The sequence below is a fragment of the Schistocerca gregaria genome, chromosome 5 (genome assembly GCF_023897955.1).
Source record: "Schistocerca gregaria isolate iqSchGreg1 chromosome 5, iqSchGreg1.2, whole genome shotgun sequence".
NCBI classification, from domain to species: Eukaryota; Metazoa; Arthropoda; class Insecta; order Orthoptera; family Acrididae; genus Schistocerca; species Schistocerca gregaria.
The window spans coordinates 321,375,988-321,402,767 of NC_064924.1; the positions used below are offsets into that span (position 1 = coordinate 321,375,988).

The 26,780-nt window shown below is 45.9% G+C and overlaps 1 protein-coding gene across 1 annotated transcript in view; it reads left to right on the forward strand.

The window, feature by feature from the left end:
- Positions 1-833: 833 nt before the first annotated feature.
- LOC126273329 (survival motor neuron protein-like) overlaps positions 834-26,780 on the forward strand; it is a 35,432-nt gene continuing 9,485 nt past the window's right edge. The window contains exon 1 of the mRNA XM_049976876.1: positions 834-948. Coding sequence (XP_049832833.1) covers positions 834-948 — 115 coding nt within the window. The remainder of the gene's footprint in view (positions 949-26,780) is intronic.

Below are 26,780 nucleotides of genomic sequence, written 5' to 3' on the forward strand. Positions count from 1 at the left end.
ATGAGCAGACGGAGCCCCTCCTGAGATGATAACACACGACAAGGTACTTAGCCCGATGTGTAGGTGTCCTTGCGGATCGCAGGTGTGCGGTCTGCGTAGCGCGACCCTCTCAGTGAGCCAAGCGTGGACTGTCAACGGAACGAAGGTAGCTCCAGACAAGCAAGTTCATACAGCTAGGAGGGAGACAGATCTAGGACACAAATTTTTATTAGTCGATGTGCTAGAGGAAAAACTAGGGTTAACTACCAAATTTGAATCATGGTAAAATATTAAATTGTCATTAGCAAAACCTTGCAACAAGGCACTACCCTTGAGACTGACACAAATTTAAACAAGCCCGATACATCTGGAGCTTACTATCTTGAAACATCAATAACACCAAAGAGCTCACATACTCAATAAAATGCAATCAATCTATTTACTAGAGAGCACAATAAATTTCCAGAAATCTTAAATATATCATTTGCAATAGAATGTTAACTAGGTTACAAATTTATATCACCAGCCAGACACATATACGTAAAGATACAAAATTTAAAAGAAAGCAAATTAGGCTTCAATAGCTTACAGTTTACCACATTTCCTGCAGTGAACCCATGAGTAAACAACAGGTCAGACAAACCCAGCAGAACGACTGGTCGGTGACATAACCTTAGTTTGAACTTAGCAGTCCAAGCGGGCAATACTAGAACACACCAAGATTTCCATCAGTTTCAGTACAAATAAACACATGAATTAAAAACAAATCGCTCACATGCAAGTTTAACCCTGTCACAATCAGCGTATCCAGAGCCAAAGTAGGTGAAGGCAGTCTTTTAAAATAGAATCTCAAGATGGCCGTCAGCACACAGGCAATAAATGAGCAGCAGAAAGCTACTAAAATGCTGGGACCCAGAGTTCGGGACAGTAATACTTTTGCTTCAAGGAGATCGGCTTCATTCTCCGCAAGTATGACCTTAAGGGACAAAACGAAGTCCCCCCCCCCCTCCCTCGTCGGCCAGAACAGGACCAAAATAAGGCACGAAAACCAGAATGCTGCCAGGTCCGACAGCTAGCGGAGCTATCACCGACGTACAACAGACCGAAAACCTCACACTTCCCTGGCAACGGTCTGACCAGTCTCGCTGCGCTCGCCTCACCGCTGCTGCGCCAATTCGGCTTCGCTCGGCTTCAGCCGCTTCAGCCACCTAACCACACCGCGAGACGCCGAACCAAAGATAGGCACGCTTCGGAGGATCGACTCGAGATGAGCCGCCGCGGCATACATATATGAAATAAAAAAATGGTTATAAAACAAATCTAATCTAATGATCAAAATTATTACAAATCATTAGGTGACACGTACGCTGGTGCGTCATGTTACCCATGGGTATAAAAGTTACAAGTTGTAACTTTGGTATCCATGTGCGCCGCGCCGGGTAGCCACGCGGTCCGCGCCGGGTAGCCACGCGGTCTTTGGGCGCCTTACCACGGTTGGCGCGGCTGCCTCCATTGGAGGTTCGAGTCCTCCCTCGGGCAAGCGTGTGTGTGTTGTCCATAGCGTAAGTTAGTTTAAGTCAGATTAAGTTGGGTGTAAGCCTAGTGAGTTATGACCACAGCAGTTTGGTCTCATCGGAACGTACCAGCAAATTATCCATGTGAAACGTGATATTCCGGGATACGTGTCTTCTAACAATTTGTAATAATTTCGATTGTCCGATTATGATGGTTTTAGGGACCATTTTTATTTAATATATGATTATGAATTTTCATTTTATTTTCGGCAGATATCTGATGATAGCAATGTCCGCAAATCGGATTATTGTACTAATAAAGTCAGCTCGCTTAAAGTCAATGACATTTTCCTCAGCCCCGTCTTCAGCATTGTGCAGACTACACATATTTTTCAAAATGGTAATATACATCCTTTGGGACTTTATATCACAACAATGTTACATTTACGTTGTACATCACTCCTGAAAAGTGGTTAGTTTCACCATGGGACCATAATATAAAAAGAAAAGTATTTCTGAGGAAGAATATTTGATACCGTTTAATAAAAATGTAAGTGCTAGGAAGCGTTTTCTGAAGGTGTTTGTCTGAACTGTAGCCTCGTACAGAACTGAAATGTGGGTAGTATGCAGTTCGACAAGAAGTGAACAGAAGCTCCTGGAATGTGCTGCTGCACGAGAATATTGAAGATTAGATGAGTAGATCGAGTGACTAAAGAGGAGGAAATGAATAGAACTAATGACAAAAGAAATTTGTGCGACGGGACACATCCTGAGGCATCAAAGGATAGGCAATGCGGTAATGGAGGAGAGCGTGGAGAGTAAAGCTAATAGAGGGAGACCTAAACATGGCTACAGTAAACAACTTCAAATACATGTACGTTACGCCAGTTACACAGAGATGAACAGGCTCACATAGGGTAGATTAGCTTGGAGATGCATCAATACAGTCTTCTCACTAAGACCACAACTGTACCTATTTTCTGCGTGAAATATTACACTCCTGGAAATGGAAAAAAGAACACATTGACACCGGTGTGTCAGACCCACCATACTTGCTCCGGACACTGCGAGAGGGCTGTACAAGCAATGATCACACGCACGGCACAGCGGACACACCAGGAACCGCGGTATTGGCCGTCGAATGGCGCTAGCTGCGCAGCATTTGTGAACCGCCGCCGTCAGTGTCAGCCAGTTTGCCGTGGCATACGGAGCTCCATCGCAGTCTTTAACACTGGTAGCATGCCGCGACAGCGTGGACGTGAACCGTATGTGCAGTTGACGGACTTTGAGCGAGGGCGTATAGTGGGCATGCGGGAGGCCGGGTGGACGTACCGCCGAATTGCTCAACACGTGGGGCGTGAGGTCTCCACAGTACATCGATGTTGTCGCCAGTGGTCGGCGGAAGGTGCACGTGCCCGTCGACCTGGGACCGGACCGCAGCGACGCACGGATGCACGCCAAGACCGTAGGATCCTACGCAGTGCCGTAGGGGACCGCACCGCCACTTCGCAGCAAATTAGGGACACTGTTGCTCCTGGGGTATCGGCGAGGACCATTCGCAACCGTCTCCATGAAGCTGGGCTAGGGGTCCCGCACACCGTTAGGCCGTCTTCCGCTCACGCCCCAACATCGTGCAGCCCGCCTCCAGTGGTGTCGCGATAGGCGTGAATGGAGGGACGAATGGAGACGTGTCGTCTTCAGTGATGAGAGTCGCTTCTGCCTTGGTGCTAATGATGGTCGTATGCGTGTTTGGCGCCGTGCAGGTGAGCGCCACAATCAGGACTGCATACGACCGAGGCACACAGGGCCAACACCCGGCATCATGGTGTGGGGAGCGATCTCCTACACTTCCCGTACACCTCTGGTGATCGTCGAGGGGACACTGAATAGTGCACGGTACATCCAAACCGTCATCGAACGCATCGTTCTACCATTCCTAGACCGGCAAGGGAACTTGCTGTTCCAACAGGACAATGCACGTCCGCATGTATCCCATGCCACCCAACGTGCTCTAGAAGCTGTAAGTCAACTACCCTGGCCAGCAAGATCTCCGGATCTGTCCACCGATTGAGCATGTTTGGGACTGGATGAAGCGTCGTCTCACGCGGTCTGCACGTCCAGCACGAACGCTGCTCCAACTGAGGCGCCAGGTGGAAATGGCATGGCAAGCCGTTCCACAGGACTACATCCAGCATCTCTACGATCGTCTCCATGGGAGAATAGCAGCGTGCATTGCTGCGAAAGGTGGATATACACTGTACTAGTGCCGACATTGTGCATGCTCTGCTGCCTGTGTCTATGTGCCTGTGGTTCTGTCAGTGTGTTCATGTGATGTATCTGACCCCAGGAATGTGTCAATAAAGTTTCCCCTTCCTGGGACAATGAATTCACGGTGTTCTTATTTCAATATCCAGGAGTGTATTTGCATTTGCGAACGTGAACAACCATCAGCTGCATAAAGGAATGACGACAGTGAAAAGTTGTGCTACACTGGGACTGAACCCGAATTTCGTGCTATACGCGAGCAGTCATCTTAACCGCTTTGACAGACCGTGCACGACTCACGTCCAGATAAAAACTTCCATATGTTGTCGTTCCTACATCACAGTCTGTTCTCTTACTCACATTATGTAATTCTCTTCCAGTGGACGTCATTCTAATTGAAAGTCATTGAAAGTCATTTATCCGTGCGCGACTCGCGTTCGTGCCGTTTATTACGGCACGTCTTGTCTTGGCGGTACTGCCGTCACGTTTCTTATTCGATTTACTGGCGTCACTAAGTTGCCGTCCTTTCTGCCCAGGAGTGGCAGCAGCAGCGCTTTCGATCACTGTTGTACTGTGTTTGTAGAGACCGCTAGTATTTCCGGGTTATGGTGTACGGTGAGTTCAGTCGGGGGACGGAGTTCCAGTCAGGTCCGGACAGCCAGTACTCGCCCGACCGTTTCTGGCCCCCTTCAGTTGGTCATCTTGCGGGACGTGGGTTGGTTTCTTGCTTGTGCGGAGATGTCAGGTGACCAATTACCAAGTGTTCCCTCTGCATGGATGGGTCCAAGCCAGTGTCTCCGGGATGTCGTCCGTCCGAAGGGAGTGGGGATGGAGCAGCAGTGAATTCCGGACAGCCATGACTTGCCTGATTTTCAGTGTGAACGACCTTGGTTGGTCGTTCGGTCGGTCGTCTCATCGGACGACGTGTACTTAGTCGCCGACCTCTTCTGGGGTCTCTGTGTGTGTCAACTAGTGATTCGTTCTTGTCGTTCCACAGTGACTGGTTTTTAGGATTGTTCGAGTTGTTTGTGGAAGTGTTTTCGCCGAACCGTGTGTGGCTTGTGGTTTGACTGAGCAGTTATTTTAATGCTGTGTGCATGCTGGATTAAGGAGTCGGTTGGGACGGAGCAGAAAGCAAGTCGCGACGTCGCGATGCCAGGCCGGTGCCACTGGCCGCATGCACGTGCTGTCGGGTCGTGAGGCACTACTGTGAGAGCGACAGGTTCGTTTCCCACTGAAGCTGGACGCTGAAATTGCGTAACCAGTGGTATTTTCTGCAATGTGGCCGTCAATACTCCAGCTACCTGCCCTGCTCGTTAGCGTAGTGTGTTGGCAGTGTGCCTTTTCCTCGTCGTATTGTTGCTGTTCAGCACGGCGTGTAGTTTGACAGCCTTTTAAGTAGTTTGGTTCATATTTTGCTTAGAGTGGTTATTGTTCCCGTGGCTGTTTTCAGACGCCAATTTCTGTAGGCGTAGTGCTGTTCGTATTCTCTTCCTCGGCCGATATTCTCCATCGTCGTGCCGTTGTTCGGACGGAAGGGAATTGGTTAAATTCTTGGTTGGTCCTAGGGCAGTCCCTAGTTTGGGTTGCCAGCCCATTACCTAACTTCAACCATTGGCTGCCTGTCTCACCTCACGTTACGTTTGAGCTACCTTCCCAGGCCGACCCTTGGAACACTTCTGAGCACCACTTGTTCCGTTTGGTTTAAATTATGATTTTCATTTTAGTTGAAGTATTGTCCGAAGCCTTCCGCCGTATATTAATTCAGTTTTTTTAAATTTTATATAAAAGCCTTCAACCATGTTAAATTAAAATATTGAGCATTGATTAACCAAAAATTTTTTTCTTAAAAATTGTTCTGTCTGAAATTGAAACATCCCGGCAAATTAAAACTGTGTGCCGGATCGAGACTCGAACTCGGGACCTTTGCCTTTCGCGGGCAAGTGCTCTACCAACTATTTTTTTAGCTCTGAACTACTTTTTTTTTATCTCGCGTTTTATCTTTCTTTTTTACTATTTAAAGAAAAGTTGGAATCGAACCCAGACCATCATTACAGAATCCTATCATCAGTCCAACTTTTATATATATATATATATATATATATATATATATATATATATATATATATATATATATATATATATATAGATAGATATGAGCGTGGCAGGCAGGTGGCGGCAAGGAGGTCCAAGGAGGTCACGGGTCAATTAGTCCGAGGTCTGGCCACGGTATCGCCCCCATACCCGTCACCACTCACATTGACCTCTAAAGGAACATAGTCTCTTTTTTTTTGGGGGGGGGGGGGGGGGGCAAAGCGTCAATATGGGATTTGAGTCAGACTATTCGCTTGATACCTAAGCGGGTGAAGGTTTTAGAGCTCGAACAACTATCTAATACCTGTTCTATTGAATGCAGTATGCAGCAAATTACCGTACTTGCGACGGTGAACCGCGTAGTTTCTAATTTTAATATATTCTGTTTCGATGTGTGACAGAAATTCGCTGTAATCGTCGCCTGTCAGCCGATTGAATACATGCCTTGCATAGTGGCCCAACAGCCACATGAAGGCATTAGTTTCAGTTGGCGGAAAATATTTGACGTCTTGTGTGTGCAGTAAGTTCGTGACTATGTTATTTTCAGAAGTCCTAGTTATAATGACGACTTTATGACGCACCCATTGCCAATTGCGCATGCGGTGACTGCAACAATATCTGTAGAGATGGTTCAAATAGCTCAGTGCACTATGGGACTTAACATCTTAGGTCATCAGTCCCCTAGAACTTAAAACTACTTAAACCTAACTAACCTAAGTACATCACACACATCCATGCCCGAAGCAGGATTCGAACGTGCGACCGTAGCGGTCGCGCGGTTCCAAAGTGAAGCGCCTAGAACGGTTCGGCCACTTCGGCCGGCTATCTGTGAAGAACAGTATCCACTTGGTGACAGTCTGGACAATGGGCTGTGCCGCTTAGCCCAATCGCATTTAGGCCCTCATTTGTGCAGATAATGTTGTTGACCGTTTTGTTCAAAAATGGTTCAAATGGCTCTGGGCACTATGGGACTTAACTTCTGAGGTCATCAGTCCCCTAGAACTTAGAACTACTTGAACCTAACTAACCTAAGGGCATCACACACATCTATGCACGAGGCAGGCTTCGAACCTGCGACTGTAGCGGTCGCGCGGTTCCAGATTGTAGCCCCTAGAACCGCTCGGCCACCCCGGTGGCTGATCGTTTTGTACCACGTCGACCTGACCAAGGACGGAAGAACAATGCTGCTGATGTTCGCCCACAGGGCATCCCAATTGACACCAGTATGGTTTTGCTCGATTTTGTTCTTGCCTTCACATTGTTTCCAGAATGTCTTTGGCAGTTAAGGGACGATGTTGTAGAAGGACCTCGCTTCGCTCAAGTAGCTCTTTTCCAGATAATATGTGCAGATGTGGGAGAGCTGGTAATCGATCTTCTGCACATTGATCGGCGGTTCTACGCTTTTCGGCGCCTCTGCCTCAAACAACTTAGCCGTAAGGGTGTCAGAGTAGCTTTCGATGGAATATGTCATCCTTTTAATGTACAAAGCCATTGCTTTGGCCTTCAGATCGGTCAGACCCATACCACGATGCAGAAGGTCGATGGTCACAGTCTTCATGTGAACTCTAAATATTTCCCCCGCCACAGAGAATTGGTCAACTTGCGCATTATCTGTTTGGCTATGACGGTGGGGAGTGGAAAGACATGTGCCACATAATATACTCTTGACAGGATACATGAATTTATAAGTTTTACCCTCTGAAATTGGTCCATGCTGCGATGGACGTTATCTATTAAAGCACCCTTGACTTTGAGCGAGACATCCTGCCAATTTGCCGTTATAATCTTTTGTGGGGGGAACGTCAGTGTCGCCCCAAGAGATTTGTGTTCCGTAACATGGTTAGCCCATTTTAGGCCGACATCGTCAAGTCCCCTTGTACGTAGAACTTCGCTTTTAGTTTCATTTATTTTTGCGTCAGGAGCGGAACAATAGCTTCTGAGGTCCGCCTGCAGTTGAATCATATCTTCCCTGCTCCTCACGACGATGCCGACATCATCAGTATATGCACCAACTGCAGTTTTCTTCCCGGCGATCTTTATGCCCGTTATGTGCTCTTGTACCAGCCGCAGAAATGGTTCTAGTGGGATGACGAAGAGCAACATGGAAAGGGGGCTTCCTTGGGGGACACCCCTTGCGATGGTAATCGGTCTTGTGAGCTGGCAGTCGACGGAGATCGTGGCGGCCAGGCCAGTGATCATATTGCGCACGATAGCGATGGAGTCCTGCCGGAAGCCCATTCTCGGCATCGTTTCTAAGAGGTATTTATGGCTGACAAGATCAAATGCTTTATAAAAATCGACAAAAAGGAGGCCGCAATTAATGGAGCTGCCAAACGTCAGAGCGGCTGTATCTCTATATTGATAGCTTATTAGCACAAGTTTGCTGTTGCCCAATTATGTTTGCGGTCAAATAAAACGATTTCATATTCTTTAAGTTCTGGTGGTACAAACTTTCTTCGCAGGCTTGTGTCAACTTATCACCTATGATACTAGAATATCGTTGATAGAATTCGACCGGAAGGCCATCAGGGCCCGGCGATTACTTTTTAGGGGAGCCACGAATTATTCCAAAGACGTCATCTGGACTAAAAGCCGAAAATAAGCTGGTGTTGTCGTCGGCCGTAATTGTGGAGGTTGTAAACTCAAATAGTTCATCCGAATCGTCATCTTGCGTTGCTTCTGTCTCACACAGGGCACTGTAGTACCTGTGGATTTCTCTGATTATCTCGTTTTGCACAGTGAGGACAGTACCGTTTTCTAATCTAAGTTCGTCAATGAATATCCGTCGTCGGTTCTTGCAGTGTTTAATCAGATGATGTAACGCAGCCGTTTCGTCCTCGCTGACAGATCTGGCTTTTGACTTAATTTTAAGACCCCCCAGTTGTTTTCTCTTTAAGCTTAGTAATGTCGCCTTAATTTTCTTGATGTCGGACAATCGCATGTGTGAGCCATCTGCCTGATCATACAAGTCTCGTAAAACCATAAAGTTCCATTGTACCGTGAACTGCCTGAGATCTCTCTATACTATAAGATATAACTACTTTCCGTAATTTGGGCTTCGCCTTGCGGGTCCACCACTCCAAAACACTCGGAAACTTGTGTACAGACCGCAAGCAAAATACCCAACCTTTTTTTAATTCAGCCTCGAGCTCGTCGTCTGTTAAAAGGCCGACATTCATGCTCCACTGATTCCTAAACCAGTGGGTTGGTTGCCGGTCTACGTTTATGCAGGCACTCACACTACAGTGGTCATAAAAGCTGACTGGAGTTATTTCCACTTGTAGCAAATTCCTCACTATGTGGCTCGGCATATAGATTCTATCAATCCTGCTGCTGGAATTATGTGAAATGTACGTGTATTTCACAAGCATGGGATACTTAACTTCCCACGCGCCGCTCAATTTCATTTGGGAGACAAGAAAGTTTAATGCATGGGAATAATTAAAATTGGGGGATTGATCTTTATGGTGTAATACACCATTAAAATCATCTGCAATGATCAACTTCGGAGAGTCTCTCCGAAATAAGTAAATGATATCCTCCTTAAATAAACTTTGATCCGTCAGCGCACCGTGCACTTCCAGACGGTGCATACAGATTAATTACACTGACGCCCATGATATTCACGCCTATCCTCCATCCAGAGTCTAACTTTTCGACATCGGTTAGACGTATTCCTTCCCTGACTAAAATCGCTGTGCCAGCACTCAATTCTGGAGCGAAATTGATTATTGCAACATAGTCAGGAATGTTAATTTGCCATGTTGTGACCTCTTGTAAGAAGGCAATATCCATACCACAGCCAAACAACAATTTTTTTAATAAAGCAAGTTCTAACTCTAACGTACTCTTATTGATATTAAGGGAGGTGATAGTGTAGGCCTGTAGCATATAGATAATTGGATGCAAAAATATAACAAAACGATGAAATGGAGCTCAAGAAGGCCGTCTGCAAGATTAAAAACGGAATAATGTGAGCAGCCATGGGAGGATTATTGGATGAGGAAGCTAAATAAAGACCATAAGTGATACACTGAGAAGCATAGGCCGGTGTGAAGCAAAAACGACACAGTGAATGCTGCGAACCATAACCGGATAAGAGGACGGAAAGAAACACGAAAAAGCTTTGCAACCTTAGGCGACAACACGGAATAAACCTTGTACGAACGGAATTACTATTGTGAGGGGTGGGCTTCGCCGAGTTCTTTGCTGATGTCATCACCGAATCCTTCGCTCACAATTTCATAACTAATATTTCGGGGTACTACATCAGCTTGCGACGAAGTGGAATTTCCCTTGTTGCGAGGAACGGAGAGAATTTGCTGTGGATTGAGCTTCGTCGTGGGGCGATTTGAGGTCTCGGAATTTTTGTGGATTCTTTGAGACGGGGTGGTGTCGTTGTCGCAGCACTGCCGTCGGCAGCTGGCAGGTCGGTAAACACTTTCGCCTGTGTACTTCCGCACGGAACTTGTTGTCGGTCGTAGAGCGTTGTTGACACAACACTTCCTCCCTGTGTGCGCGTTGTAGCGGCTGTTGTCCTTCGGGCGCGGCGCGCAAAGTTGGAGGTTCCTGTTCATGACATGGAGCCTCAGAATTCGGCATCCCCTCAAGTCCATCCGCACTGGCTTCAAAGTCGACCCGCATAACGTCATCTGGTACTAATTCCTCCACGATTGATGGTTTTGGTTTCTGAGCTGCAGGAGTCGTGTGAGGTAATTCCTCATCTGAATGCTCATCACTATGTTCCAGCGGCCTTTTCTCTTACTGAGATTCACTTTCAAGACAACCTGGAGCAGCTGTTTGCCGTCCTATGAGTGGTGGAAAGGCATCAGAGGTTATGGGCGGGGCCGCGGAGGTAGTTGCCTGGGGAGCATAAACATCAGGGTGTGCAGAACAGCCAGAAGTATCTAGTGCCATTAACTCGCTAAGTGTCAATCTACGCCGCGGTTGGAGACTATTTTTCAAGACAAAAACTCGGGGGGGGGGGGGGGGGGCAGTTCTGGCGAAGATGGCCTAATTCATTGTAGATATGGCAGGTGGGGGCCTGACCAGAATATATAATGAGAGCCTTATAACCATCTACCGTGATGTGAGAAGGAATGTTCATTTTTACTTCCATGTCCACAGATCTAATCTCATTGTTACATTGCAATTTGTATCGAGACGACCACTTTTCGTTGACAATTTCTTTAACCTCACCAAACCTAGAAAGTGCATCTTTAATTTTAGCATTGTCAATTTCTATTGGAAAGTTAAGTACTCGAACAGTCGGAATAGAGGTATCGGCACGTGTTACTGTAATCATGCTAGTGGTGCCGTCACGATGAACAAAAGGGACTTGTTTGCCAGGTTTTTCAATAAGTCGATCTACTGCTACTGGACTGAGAAGCTTGACAAACACGTAATAACCATCAGAATCTAGCTGGGTGGTGTGCACAGAATCAGAATTGATGCCTATTACCTCGGTTAGCCAGTTATGAATCTCGAGGGCGGTCGGTTGCACTCGGCGGGTATCCTTGTCAAAGCAAAAAACCAGGATGTTTTTCCGGATGGTGGTAGACATGGCGCTGCAGCTGTAGGGAATCCGGTCAAGCCCGAATCCCGTACATAATCGGCAAGTTGCTAACGAAAAGGACGACCTTAAAAAAGTACAATACACGTGAATCACTCGGATCACAGGAACACACAACGGCAAGCAGTAAACACGGGTAAGGACACCGACGAAGCGGAGCAACCTGCGAAAGCCAGAATGCCCAACTGAGCTACCGAAACACGACTCACGCCCCGTCGTCACAGCTTTAATTCCGCCAGTACCTCGTCTCCTAACCTTCCAAACTTCACAGAAACTCTCCTGCGAACCTTGCAGAACCAGCACTCCTGGAAGCAAGGATTCACTCTATCTGAAATTGTATTTAATCCAGGCCGTAAGCCGTTAGTTGTTCCATGTGTTATGTGTGGCCTTCAGCCGAGCATTTGCATGAACCCCTTAAAAAGGCCATCAGCCATGTGTATTCCTTAAATGAAATTTTTTAATAACTAAAAACTATTTATCTGACTTGTTGTCGAGGCCTTTAGCCGTTGTTTCAAATTTCTTTCTGGCTGTCAGCTATGCAATAAGTTAACATTTCCTTAATCAGGCTCTGGCCGTTCTGTTTAAGTTCCAAAGGAAATTTCTTGGTTAGAAAAATTGTTTATTAATGTGCTTCAATTAAAGTTATCTTTCAGACTCCTAGTGTAGGCCATCAGCCACTAATTGTTTACTTTTAGTTGCTTTTGATTTCTAAGCCAGGCCTTCAGCCGTTCTTGTGTTTCCTTTGGTTTTGGGGCCTTCAGCCCAGATAGCATCTCAAGTTTTCTTTAACTAGCTCTTCAGCTGTAATGTTTAATTGTGATATTTTAAGCCAATGTGTAAATAAGCGGTTCTTAGAAAATAAAGTTGTATGTTTGACTGAACAACCAACAGTAAGTGTTTACCGCCCCATCCCAACCTTAGACTTATCCTGTGCGTCCTCTGGATACCTAGCAACCAGGTTTCAGTCATAGCATGGTATCGGCAGATAAATATAGTATTGCAATGGATGTGTTTTTAATACGAAAACTGAAAAGTTTCTTCCTACATGCACGCATACGCTGAAGGAACATAGTATGGTTCTTTTTCTTAGCAACATAGGCAGTACAACGTCGTCGAGTCTATATTTGTTTACGAATCATAATGCCGAAAATACATAGTTCACGGTATGTATTTGTGTACTTATTAAGAATTCACTGATGATAGCAAACTGTTGTTGAAACTGGTTTGGGAGATACAAGTGGGTTTTTGGGTCAAGACTCGTGCTACAGCGTTTTCTACGAACACAGACTACACTGAAGAGCCACAGAAACTTGTACACCTGCCTAATATCGTTTAAGGCCCCGGGAGTACGCGGAAGTGGAGCAACAAGACGTGGCAGAGTCTCGACTAATGCGTGAAGTAGTGCTGGAGGGAACTGACATCATGAATCTCTCAGGGCTGTCCATAAATCATTAGGAGTACGAGGGAATGGAGATCTTTTGTGAACAGCACGTTGCAAGGCATCACAGATATCCAGAATAATGTTCATGTTCGGTGGGTTTGGTGCCCAGCGCAAGTGTTTAAACTCAGAAGAGTGTTCCTAGAGCCACTCTGTAGCAATTCTGGACATGTGGGATGTCGCATTGTCCTGCTGGAGTTGCCCAATTCCGTCCGAATGCACAATGGATAGGAATGGATACCGGTGATCAGACCGAATGCTTTACATTCGTGTCACCTGTCTAGAGCTCTATCTAGGCGAATCAGGGGTACCTTATAACTCCAACTGCACACGCCCCATACAGCTACAGAGCCTCCACCAGCTTGAATAATCCTCTGCTGATATGCACGGGCTATGGATTCATGAGTTTGTTTCCATACCCGTACACGTCCATCCGCTCGATTCAATTTGAACGATACTCGTCCGACCAGGCAAAATGTTTCCAGTCATCAACAGTCCAATCTCGATGAGACGGGCCCAGGCGAGGCGTAAAGCTTTGCGTGCTGCGGTCATCAAGGGTACACGCGAGGGCCTTCGGCTCCGACTATTCGCACGCTGACACTTGTTGATGGCCGAGCATTGAAATTTGCAGCAATTTTGAGGAAGGGTTGCACGTCTGTCACGTTGAACGATTCTCTTCAGTCGTCGTACTTACAAGGCCTTTTTCCGGCCGCAGCGATGTCGAATATTGGACGTTTCACCGAATTCGTGATAATCACGGTACACTCGTGAAATTGTCGTATGGGAAAACCTCAACTTCATCGCTACCGCGGAGATGCTGCGTTCCGTCGCTCGTGAACCGGCTATAACACCGCGTTGAAACTCATTTAAATCATGATACCCCGTCACTGTAGCAGCAGTAATTGAGTAATTTATCTAACAACTGCGCCAGACACTTGTTGTCTTACATAGGCTTTGCCGACCGCAGCGCCGTATTCTGCGTATTTGCATACCTACATATTTGAATATGCATGCTCATACCAGTTTCTTTGGCACCTCAGTGTTATTAAAGAAGAAAAGGTATACATAGATTATGACGCGTGTTGTACGACAGCCTGTGATAAGCGTTGTTACTTAAGTGTGTTTTTCCAACTTACCGTATCGACGAGTATCTCTGAATCTGAGCCTCAGTGTCCGTAGAATCAAACGCCGAAGGAGGTGGTAAGTTCTTCTTTCACCCTAACAGAGCCGTAGCAGGAAAATCAGTTCTCATTCTGCTAAAGCTGCGCATTTGTTTGCCGAACACCGAATTCCGGGCGCAGTTCTTGCGGTGAGCACCTGTTGAGTTGGAAATGTTGGTGGGGGGGGGGGGGGCAGGTTGGGATGTCTGCTTCCCTTTCGGTAGCGCGGCCCGGCCGCAGATCGGCTAACAGCCAACCCGGAGCCACGCCTCGCCTCTCCTTGCCTGGTCTCCGTCTGCGCCCCGAAGCCTCCTTTTACGAGGAAGTTGTGTGGCTCGGTGCGACTGGGCCGTGCTGCGCCGGGCTCGACACGGGCAATTTCCTACACCGGCAGATAAACGCCGGTCCCGGCTTTGAATATAACAGCTACCGTGTCTGCGGCCAAAAAGAAACTCCACGAGGACGTTCGACACAGCGGGAAGTTATACGTTGCTGCTGTTTGCGAAGATATCTGGAGGAAAGAAACCCTAATAGCACCAAATTTAGCATGCCTTTCCTGTGCTTGAGTCCCCTCTTCCATCTGAAGCTGTTCCCAAACACGAGAGGTGCTCATAAAGTTTTTATTACCCCCTCGAAACCATCAAGCTGCGACCATGAAATGTGGTCACGGTGTTGGTCCTACTCTGCATATTAATTTTTCTGTGAGACATATTTCTCCCAACAACGGATGACTTTGAGGAGTCTTCAGTTGTATAAATCTGCATTTTGACTATTCCTGAAAAGTTCAAAATGGCTCTGAGCACTATGGGACTTAATTTCTGAGGTCATCAGTCCCCTAGAACTTAGAACTACTTAAACCTAACTAACCTAAAGACATCGCACACATCCACGTCCGAGGCAGGATTCGAACCTGCGACCATAGCGGTCGTGCGGCTGCAGACTCTAGCGGTGGAACCGCTTGACCACTCCAGCCGGCTCTGAAAAGTTCCACCTCGAAATATCACTTAGTCGTCGTGATGCCTGCCATACAAATGTTTTGCTGATTTCCTCTTGTGACAATTTTCAGCCTATGAGCATAATGTGTTAACATCACACCAAGACAGAAGCAATCCACCTGTCATGAAATATGCTATTCAATACCGCTTCAACCGCACGGAAGCTATGTGCCGGAAATCCATCATGTTAGAAGTACATCGCCATTCTGTCATGCAGTGAAAGATCTTGTAGTAAGATGGGTAGAACATTAAGTAGGGAATCAGCATACATTGCACCATTTAGATTGCCATCGATAAAAATGGGGCCAATTATTCTTCCTCCCATAATGCCGCACCATACATTAACCTGCCGAGGTCGCTGATGTTCCACTAGTTCATATTATGCCGGTTTACGTTACCGCTGTTGGTGAATGACGCTTCGTCGCTAAATAGAACGAGTGCAAAAACACCTTGCGATGTCCTGGCACATAGCACCACGTCATTTTCTGCTGCCATTTCGTGGTTATTTCCATATCGGAATGGATACTCATCAAATCACACTTAAGTACTTGGCGGAAGGTTCATGGAACCACCTTCGCCGGCCGCGGTGGTCTCGCGGTTCTAGGCGCGCAGTCCAGATCAGTGCGACTGCTACGGTCGCAGGTTCGAATCCTGCCCCGGGCATGGATGTGTGCGATGTCCTTAGGTTAGTTAGGTTTAAGTAGTTCTAAGTTCTAGGGGACTAATGACCACAGCAGTTGAATCCGATAGTGCTCAGAGCCATTTTTTGAACCACCTTCACAGTAATTCTCTGTTATTCCAGTCTCGAACAGCGCGCGGAAAAAATGAACACCTATATCTTTGCGTGCGAGCTCTGATTTCCATCATTTTATTATGAAGACCATTTCTCCCTATTTTGGTAGGCGCCAATTAAATATTTTCGCATTCCGAGGAGGTAGCTGGTGTTTGAAATTTCATGAGAAGAATCTGCCGAAAAACGCCTTTGTTTTAATGATGTCCACCCCAAACCCTGTATCATTTCAGTGACACTCTAATAAAGATACTGGAGATTTGTGCTTGAAAACTGTCCTTCGTCTTCCTCACTGGGACGGTATGTCGCTGGAAACCTCTCTACGCACTCTTTTGTCGGCAGATGGCAGTATGTGGATCTCATTAGGTGAAGAGCACTTTCTTTGGCGATACGGACAGTTTTCACGGAAGTCGATATTCTGAGCAGCTCGCTTAAGTTAGTTTTTCTCATACGTAACTTATCCTGCCAATTTATTGTAAACTGTTTTAGCTCTAACTTATAATTCGCGCACAGATAAAATGAATCTTGATGTTTTTTTCTCCATGCGGTCTGTGGGTAAATTTTGGTGTTAGCGACATTATTGTTCAATTTTACTGAAGATTGAGATATCTTCATCCTCCGTCAGTTTGCTGTTAATTTCATGAAACATACAGAGTAAATAAACTCCTGTTATACGCAGATTTGACTTATGTTTCAAGATCGTGAAAATTCTCCTACAATATTTCCTGCTGAGCTGACCCATTAAAAATGAATATAACTCCTTGTATACATAATTCGTTAACTTCATTTTGTCAGTGTTGCAGCGTGTACAGCGCTCAAGTAAAATTTACATATTATATTGTGAAAGCAACGACCATTGCACTCGTCTGGCATCAGTAAGATTTCGTTTTGCTTGTTATTAGTGACGGCAACGAACGTTGCTCCCGCTCGTCTTCTATTATTGCGGGTAAGTTGTGTTAACTAGGAAGAGAAGATTGGACTTCCACAAGAATTATATACACACTACTGGCCATTAAAATTGCTACACTACGAAGTTGACGTGCTACAAACGCGAAATTTAAACGACAGGAAGAAGATGCGGTGATATGCAAATGATTAGCTTTTCAGAGCATTCACACAAGGTTGGCGCCTGTGGCGACACCTACAACGCGCTGCCATGAGGAAAGTTTCCAACCGATTTCTCATACACAAACAGCAGTTGACCGGCCTTGCCTGGTGAAATATTGTTTTGATGCCTCGTGTAAGGAGGAGAAATGCGTACCATCACGTTTCCGGCTTTGATAAAGGTCGGATTGTAGCCTACTGCGATTGCGGTTCATCGTATCGCGACGCTGCTGCTCGCGTTGGTTGAGATCCAATGACTGTTAGCAGAATATGGAATCAGTGGGTTCAGGAGGGTAATACGGAACGCCGTGCTGGATCCCAATGGCATCGTATCACTAGCAGTCGAGATGACAGGCATTTTATCCGCATGGCTGTAACGGATCGTGCAGCCACGTCTCGATCCCTGAGTCAGCAGATGGGGACTTTTGCAAGACAACAACCATCTGCACGAACAGTTCGACGCCGTTTTCAGCAGCATGGAGTATCAGCTCGGAGACTATGGCTGCGGTTACCCTTGACGCCGCATCCGGCGTCAACTACGAACCTGGGTGCACGAATGGGAAAACGTCATTTTTTCGGATGAATCCGTGTTTGGCGACATCGCGGTGTACGCACATTGGAAGCGTGTATTCGTCATCGCCATACTGGCGTATCACCCGGCGTGGTGGTGTGGGATGCCACTGATTATACGTCTCGGTCACCTCTTGTTCGCATTGACGGCAGTTTGAACAATGGACGTTACATTTGAGATGTGTTACGGCCCGTGGTTCTACCCTTCGTTCAATCCCTGCGAAACCCTACATTTCAGCAGGAAAATGTACGACCGCATGTTGCAGGTCCTGTACGGGCCTTTCTGGACACAGAAAATGTTCGACTGCTGCCCTGGCCAGCACATTCTCCTCTCAACCACTGAAAACGTCTGGTCAATTGTGGCCGAGCAACTGGCTCGTCACAATACGCCAGTCACTACTCGTGATGAACTGTGGTACCGTGTTGAAGCTGCATGGGCAGCTGCACCTGCACACGCCATCCAAGCTCTGTTTGACTCAATGCCCAGGCGTATCCAGGCTGTTATTATAGCCAGAGGTGGTTGTTCTGGGTACTGATTTCTCAAGGTCTATGCACCTAAATTGCGTGAAAATGTAATCACATGTCAGATCTAGTATAAAATATTTGTCCAATTAATACTACTTTATCATATGCATTTCTTCTTGGTGTAGCAATTTTAGTTGCCAGTAGTGTAAGTTGGATGTGGGCTGTCGGTAGTTCACAATTTAACCACTAGTGTAGGATCTTTCAACCTTGTCCTATAATGGTTCTGTCTTAGGCTTTATCAGCGTTTTTTTTTTTTTTTTAGCGTTGGTAAATCCGTATGTTTCCACTGCATGCTTTGTTTCTTTGTTGCACGTTCACAATGTAGCATTCGTCTGTGGTGATAAGGTGGTCATCTGGATTGGTCTGATAGAACACATCCCACTTTTCGACGGCACTTTGGCACGACGTGGGCAGTCACAGAATCTAGAGGGTGGCAACGTTTGGCATATTCAAAATGTCGTGGAGGAAGTGAATTTTAAACTGCCTTGGAAGCGCACGCAAACGAACAATTACACATTTTATTTATTATTGTTTTCTCTGTACAGCACTCTTGCTGCAAACTTCTTTCATTGTTACTACTTTAATTGTGACTTCATGCTGTGTATTAAAACAGTTCTGGTCCCAAAACGGGTTTTCCTTGAATTGTATTTCTCTGAAGTTTTTGTCTTCTGTGAATTTGACGTAGTCACTGCTGAGACTACTGACTGGATTATACAGTCTGTTGCCATAAAGAATAGGATACGCCACTAGACAAGGCCTGCCCTTTTCTACTGAGGTATTAGGGCATTGGCCGTCTATAGCATGCGGCCCAGTTGTTTATTTTCTACTTACTTTCATGGGAAAGGAAGACAATAGCGCGTTACTCGTTCGCATAGGCTCTACTACCGAGGAAACTATCTCTGCAGTCAATCTTGTTTTTTTAGGTAGTCCGCTCCTGTTTCTGAAAAGCAATGTGTATTTTCACTGCGATCTACAATTTGTGCATCACCAGCGCACTGTTCTGCATTTCTGAATTCAGTATTGTTCACTCTGCCGTAGACTTATCCCAATACTATCAAAAACAGTGATACGATTCCAAGCTCATATTATTCATGTGCCTCTGTCAGTTTCCCCATACAGTAGTATCGTATCATTTGTTTCGATCCTCAGGTCATCTACAGGATTTGAAGATCAAATTTAAATTTTTGATACAACTTTATGGTGGTATGACCTCTGGCACGTTATTCTAGATCCTATTACACCTTCTCACGAATTATTTATTTGGTTCTAAAACATTTAGTACATACTTCGTGGAATTCCACAGTTCCATTCAACAATACTTTCAAACCGCTGGCCTTGTATTTCATTTCTCTCACGGAATTTGCAATCGAACGAGTTAGCCAGTCCTAACAAACTAATAATGAAAATTCTGGTTGAACCCAGCTTTGCATCGATAGGAACCTCACAGCAATATTAAGACCGCGGAAACAGTTGTAGATGACACTGGAAGTTCGTGCTCTTACAGGGAATGTATTACAGATCTGAATTGGTATTAAACTTGACAGTAGTACTATGGCGTGAAACTAATTTTGAATTTTTAAATAATTCATTACATCTAAAAGTCTTACGATACATGGTGCGCAGATGAGTCTATTCCAGTAATATATTGTGCTATTAAACTATTATTTACTTTAAATCAACTAAAAACGAGATCATACGTTTCTGAGTCTTTCTTTAATGATGGCCTAGCCACACATTGTAATTTCTCTTATTTTATGACTTATTCATCCCTAATAAGGTTGCAGACCTCATTTCATTAACGATTAAATGGACAGTGGCGCTCTCAGTATCTTCAGTATGCACAGACAGAGTTAGAAGGCAGTAGTTAAAGTGATTCCAGCAAGATAGGTGTCCAGGAGTTGTTTTCTTGATGACCAGATGTACCTTAAATCAAATTATTCCAGGTCGGTGGGTTGGCAGAGGGTCCTGTGACTTAGCGGCCGGCCAGAGTTGCCGAGCGGTTCTAGGCGCTTCAGTCTGGAACAGCGCGACACCTACGGTCGCAGGTTCGAATCCTGCCTCGGGCATCTGATGACCTCAGATGTTAAGTCCCATAGTGCTCAGAGCCATTTGAATCCTGTGACTTAGCCTCCATAATTTCCAGATTTAACACCCTCGATTAATTTTTCAGAGGATCGCATCTAAGCACTATGTATCAATAGCGTCCTGAAATTCTCTATGATGTGAGAAATGGAATGAACAAAGCATGTCGATCACTCTCAGATACAGAAACGCTTCAAAGTACTCGAAGCGCACAAAGACGCGCTGAACTGTGTGTGGACGAAGGCGGAAAGTTGTTCAGCAGCTGTTATCGTAAACCGAAATGAAACAATATTTTCTAATAATCTGAAGTTATTTTCTAAAGTGAAAATAAAGTTTGCTCGGAGTTAAATGCGTAAGAAAAAGTTTTTCCTCGCACTACAAAAATAAAAAGCACGTGCATTATCATATGCATCCCCAAGGTGTCCGTGTCTCCTGACAGGATAAGGAAGAGCCAACAAGAAGGAATCATCGGGCCTTTATTTAATTCTTTCTTCTTTTATTTTTTATATCCCAAGTAAAAAAAAGTCCTTTCTTGTAAAATAACGGTTAATATAAACCATCGTCCGTTTCAGGATGAACGCAATGTGCGAGTCCTGGGTAAAATCCCAACAGCATCTGAAAAACGAAAGAATGCGGTGGTGGTGGGGGGGGGGGGGGGGTCTGTGAAACTGCGCAGACCTGCAGGCCTAGGACGCCCCACCGCTCCGGAGGGTAATGAAACATGCTGCCCAGGAAGTTCGTAAAGTAGGTTTTGTATTTCGAGTGTATCGGATGATCTCATGTTGTTGAAGTGGATGGATCTATAACGCATGCCCGACATCACAGACTGCGAGAGCAGGTAGTTTCATGCGCGTCCTGCAATATAGAGGAATGCCGACGTTTCCTGTAGGGGAAAAAGACCGTGACTGGGGAGAATAAAGTGTCAGTCGCAACCGTGGAGTCGTCGGTGTGTTACGGTTGTGCCATATGCGTTACGTCAGCCATCAAGCGTCCTTCGCTTCACCGCACCGCAGACAGAGTTCGTCGGTGTCCAGCAGTCCACATTTAGTCAGAGTGGGCGATCGACCCTGCGAAAGTCGTACAACCGTCGGCGTGTGACTGTCTTGAGGTTGTTAAATGTATACCAGACGATCTTGCCGCCATGGTGAGGACAAGCGTATGTATAACTCACCAAATCTGTCGCTTCGTTGGGTATTTAAATGCGACAACATTGCTGCCTGGATGAAGCCTTACGTATCGGTGGTGGGAATACTCGTAAAAAGTATTCGTAACCGAACATAACTGAAATCAACAAAGAATCGCTGGACGTGGGAAAAGGAAGGCGACAAAGTGCCCACGGCCACAGTGGTTCAAAGGACAGGAGAAGAAGAACGTCAAGGATTGCCGGCGTGATGGTAGGCTGCCGTTGGTCCCAGGTCCGTATCATCGCTTGCATGTTTAGAGAGGGAGCGTTATTCGTCTCAATCGTGGAATTCAATCCTTCATAATGGTTTGGAATTGTCGAAGTCCCGAGTTTGACCTGAAACAGCATCCCTTGTTTGATACAGTATCCAAAGGCCGCTATTAGCCTGTCAGTACAACCATTTGGCATTGGTATTACCTGTGCCTGGTGTGGCAGTCGTAAGGCAAGATGAACAGCAGTATATTCCACCCTTCGGAGCATATGTGCAATCGGATGTGCAGGAGCAGACGTCGTTACCTCGCCACTGTCGTAATCTGAATTTCCAGAGCGTCCAACCGCTGTTCGATGTACATAATCTTGGTTCCGTTCATTCTCATCCCGCTACCTTCCGCCGTACCGTGTGTGTTCACCGATCAGACGAGCGTCATGAAGTCATCTACATATGCGCGACACAGAAACGAACTCGCACGGAGCCGGGGGATATTCTGCACCGACAAAGGAATTCCTTGACTAACTGAGGTGTAAACGAGAATCGTGCCTTCCTTCTTTCCTCTGACTCTCACTGCCGAAGGAGCGCTGGAAAGCGGGCCACGTAATGACTGTAATACAATTCTAAGGTACTGTCATGAGTCGTATGGCCGAGTCTGGGAAATCATTGTTGTCCTATCAAAGGCACAATCAAAATCCATTAAGATGAACGATGCTCGAACGAAACATGCTTCCTGATACTTCACTCTAGGGTTGCGATAAACTTTAAGGGAAACACATGAAAGGTGTTTGTTGTTTTACGTAAAAGACTTTATTACTTAACAACAACATTATCATCACAATTTAAAAACGTATTAAAAGAATCAAAAATCTCAGCAAAATTTGAACAGGTTCAGTTCATTGAAAACCAATTTTAACAACTATATCATCAAGAGCAGGGCATGAAAATCGGAAGTACACAGCTCCAAAAAGAAGAAAAGTCGCACCAACTGGGCTTCGGTACAAGCAGGTTCAAGAAACAATATTATCAGCCAGATGGCCTAGTGTACAATCAGGTTCAAAAACAATTTATGATCCCAATGGCTTACAATAACCGCTATTAAACATGCTAACAATATGCAAGTTTAGGTAACCGTTACACAATTGGACAACATTCATGCAAATACAGGAATGATCACAAGACACGTTGCTGATTGTAGCTGTTGGAAGGCCGTTTAGCAATGTATAAACCTTAACTTAAAAAAATCCCTCATGCAGATAAACAAGAAACGTATAAAATTTAAATATAACTTCCCACCCGTATATTCCAACTAAACATTAACAACAACCTTCAATAAATATACAATTGCCCAAAATTCAGAGTACGCTGAGAGCTACGGCAGACAGCTATCACAACAAACAAGGAACGAGCAGGCAAATTTCGCAACTGTAGTTGGTAATGACTGTGGGTCAAGGTCAGGTTCGGCAATTTATATTGATAAGTAAGAGGTCTTAAAGCTAACGCGCTAAGAAGTGGTAATATGAATGCCGGATTTAAACGAATAGCTGCAGAGATATAAGGAGGTACAACCTCAGGCTTCGCAAACACGACTTAACCTTCTGACCTCTTTAAATTCACCAAATAAATTCAAGTAATAGTTTGTGCTCAAACGGCGACACTCCACCATGGCACGTATCAAGCGATCAACTTTACTTAACTTGACCCACAACGGCGCGACTGCTAGGGGCAGCAGACTTCCAGTCAACTCAGACGCCGTGAAGGAAGTCCTGCCACGTCGAGAAACAACCAAGCCTCTGCAGCACGCCCAGGGAACAGGAGCGCGTCGTTTTCCGCCAAAGCTACCCAGCTAGCACACACCAAAAGTGAACATTAATCTCCGCGAATAAAACTTCAAGAAAGAATGGCCAAGGAGTAAAAAATTTGAACTAAATGAAAAAGCAGCTACCGATACACGTTAAATTTGCCACTCCTTAAAGTTACTATTATTGAGAAGTGAAAATATCAGCGCCTGCCGATGCAATAACTCAGGCATACACATATACCAAGATTGCCTTGCCTCCCACACAGATCATGTAACAGCTGATTTTCTTCGCGGGACTTATAATAATATAAGTATAATCTTGCACTTTCATGGCATATGGCCTGAAACACAAATTGCAATTAGTAACACTGACCGATAGTCACGCGCTCACGCGCTGAGCATTTGGCGTCATCGGCCGGGAGGCCCCTTACGGGACAGGTCCGGCCTCCTTGGTGTAGGCCGTATTACATTCGACGCCACATTGGACGACCTGCTAGCCGGATGGGGATGAAATGATGATGAAGACAACACAACACCCAGTCCCTGAGCGGAGAAAATCCCCGATCCAGCCGGGAATCGCACCCCGGCAGTGCGTCACGCTGACCATGCAATTATCGGGGCGAACATTATGGTAATGATTCACGGTATTCACCTGGGACAGAGTGGATGTTGCTCCGACTTGTATATTAGAGTCTTCAGCCTTGGCGCCAACATTCCCGCAAAGATTTTATAGTCATTATTGACGATAGTTAGTGGTCGAAATTCATGAGCACCCTGTCGATTCCATTATAAACATTAGCGCCATGAATTGCGACGGTACATCCGTGTCAGGGCGCAGTAAAACATTATACCTCAATACCCACTGGGATATTATTACATCCGCAAGTTCATAAAATTAAAGTCTCATCTCACCTTAACTGGTGTCCTCACGTCATCTTCCGTTAGGGATTCCAGTAACGCCACTGCATCCGAACCATGTACCCCCCATGTTCCTCTTTCAGGAAATATCATTTCCCATCCGATCGTACGTTGGCGTTCCGGCGAAAAGGATGCGGCACTTATCTAGAAACCCAGCAGCAATGTCCTGTTGTCACTTCGAAGGCCGATCATTGGCATTACGGAGCACTGTGATGGCGTGCATGTCCCCTGGACACATGATGCATGGAAATACGTTCTCCATCGACATAGTCCAAGTACCTAATACGGATGAAAAATCCTCTCAACCGGCGTCTCGTGATCGATAAAATGCACGGCTATGGTGGTGGACTTCGGCTCAACGCTCGGCAGTGGAGTTCTGAAGGAGAGGTCATGAAGTACCATGCGGTAATACTGAAGTGTATCTCCGAGCCATCCGGATTTTCCCTTCGGTCCGCAACAGTGGTTCTGCATATTGTAGCAACCATTGAAGAACTGTACGATGCACTGGGATACGATGAGTGAATATTTGCCATATATCTGCAATCCGCAGGCAACGTTCAGGATCCACCAATAAGCATGAATTAAGTTTCCACGAACTACGTCTTCCCCAGACCTGTTGTCGAGTGAAGGTCAGCGTGCATATATACGGAAGGTGAAACGTAAAAGCTGTGGTCCAAAGTTCAGCAACCAGCGCTTGATCTCAGTCCGTCAGAAACATAAATCCTATCCAGTCTGGTCGCCGAGTGGCTAGTACAAGATATGAAGCCTTCATGATTACCATGGATCTTTTCCCATGTGTCCATTACTGTCATGTCCCGACAGATCGAGCGCAGTGCGTAGCAGGAGCTAAAATTCGGAGTTTGATCCTTCGAGGCGAGAATACAATTAAAATCCGCTCTTACCAAGATGTGATCCAAGTAGAACTGTGCACGCGCCCTTCTACTGTCAGATTCTGAAACCACTTTATATGCTCGGTTCGTTGTCGTCGTCAGCTTCATGTCATGCCACTGTAATCTTAAAATTGTGGCTGCCAACTCCGGTACTCTTAGACTTACTCTGCCCTGTCACATTGATTATTGCTCATTTTCTGCTTATTGATGCAATTGCGGGAACGCTGTCACTGACTCCGCCATCGATAGTACCATTTCAATCGTTGTCAATGAAGAAGTAACATCTGAAAGGCAGGACATCCGGTTACTTCCGATGGAATCCTTTCGACGTCCTCTAAAGGCACATTTATAAAGTCAAATATCTCTTCGATTCACATGTATCACGTCCGATGTCTCTTCGAGTCAATGGTCCATCGTGTCCCCTAGGCTACGTGAGAATTTGTCGCCCGAAATATGGTAGCGCTTCTTGCGAGGCTTCGGCGAGCGTTGTTTTGGCGCACTGCCCTGTGCCGACGTAGGTGGTGTCTTACATTGTTCACCGCCACTCGTTGATCCTTAGCAGCGCCGCCTTTTCGACCTTCTCTTCCACGCTGCATCTTCCACTGCTATTGAGGCTGCATCAGGTCCCTCCCTCATCTGCCGTGATGGGGGGTGTAGGCGCGTCCTCCCCATCACCTCCCTGCTCCCTTAACTCTGTCCGCTCTTGCATGACAATGTCCGTGTCATGCTCCGAACTTGGTAACACCTCCCGGTGGGCTTCCGACACGTATGCCATCGACAGCTGCGTGGGAAATTCTCGCTGCGACTCTGCTCCACGTGGCAGTCGCATTAATGCGACGTTGTACACTTTCCGACGGGATATGTCCCTCTCCACCACAGCCAGAACAAGCCCGTCGTACGTCACACGTCGATGTCCTCAAGTATATAAGTATGAAGGGATACGTTTTTTAAGGACGATCCGCACCTGTCGCACGCCATTTAGCAGGAGATGCATGCCAAAACTCGCCCAGTGTTCAGGTATATGACTGAGCACTGACCCATACGGTCGCAGCGATTCCGGTATCAGAAACTACAGTTCAGAGATCGGAATGACCCTCACTCCCAAGCCTGAAGGAGACACACCACTCATATAGCCAACAGAGTGTCAAAATTAAAATCCGCTTTGAGCGGCGGCGATGGTTCTTTCTCATGAAGCTTCACCCCATCTTGATCTATAATGCGCATCTTACGATGGACATGTGTATCCCAAAGAGATGAAGAATAGGTAAACGAACTTCATACCTCAAAAAAGTTCATCTGGCAGATGCGATGTCAAACATAAACTGGATCGTAGTCTTTCTGAAATTATGTGCCATGCGATCTGCTAAGGCAGCAACACTCGAGAGTATCAGCTGCGTAAACACGGGACAACAGTCCGAAACGCGCCACTGCCTAAGGCAGTTTGTAGACGACGTGTGCTATTGTTACAATTGTCTCTCTAGATGGAATTTTTTGATGATATGTCACAAAGACGCGAAATGCAAAACTTTTAAACGAATAGATTTTCGGTTTTGAGATCTTTTCGCAATGCTATTAATTTTTACCATTTGAAATTTTTAAACGGTGTGCGTTTGGTTCATTTTCGAGCAGCGTTTAGGAAATTAATGGTTCACAATTTTATAAACCCTTCTGGGTCTGTCAGCACGAATTTTA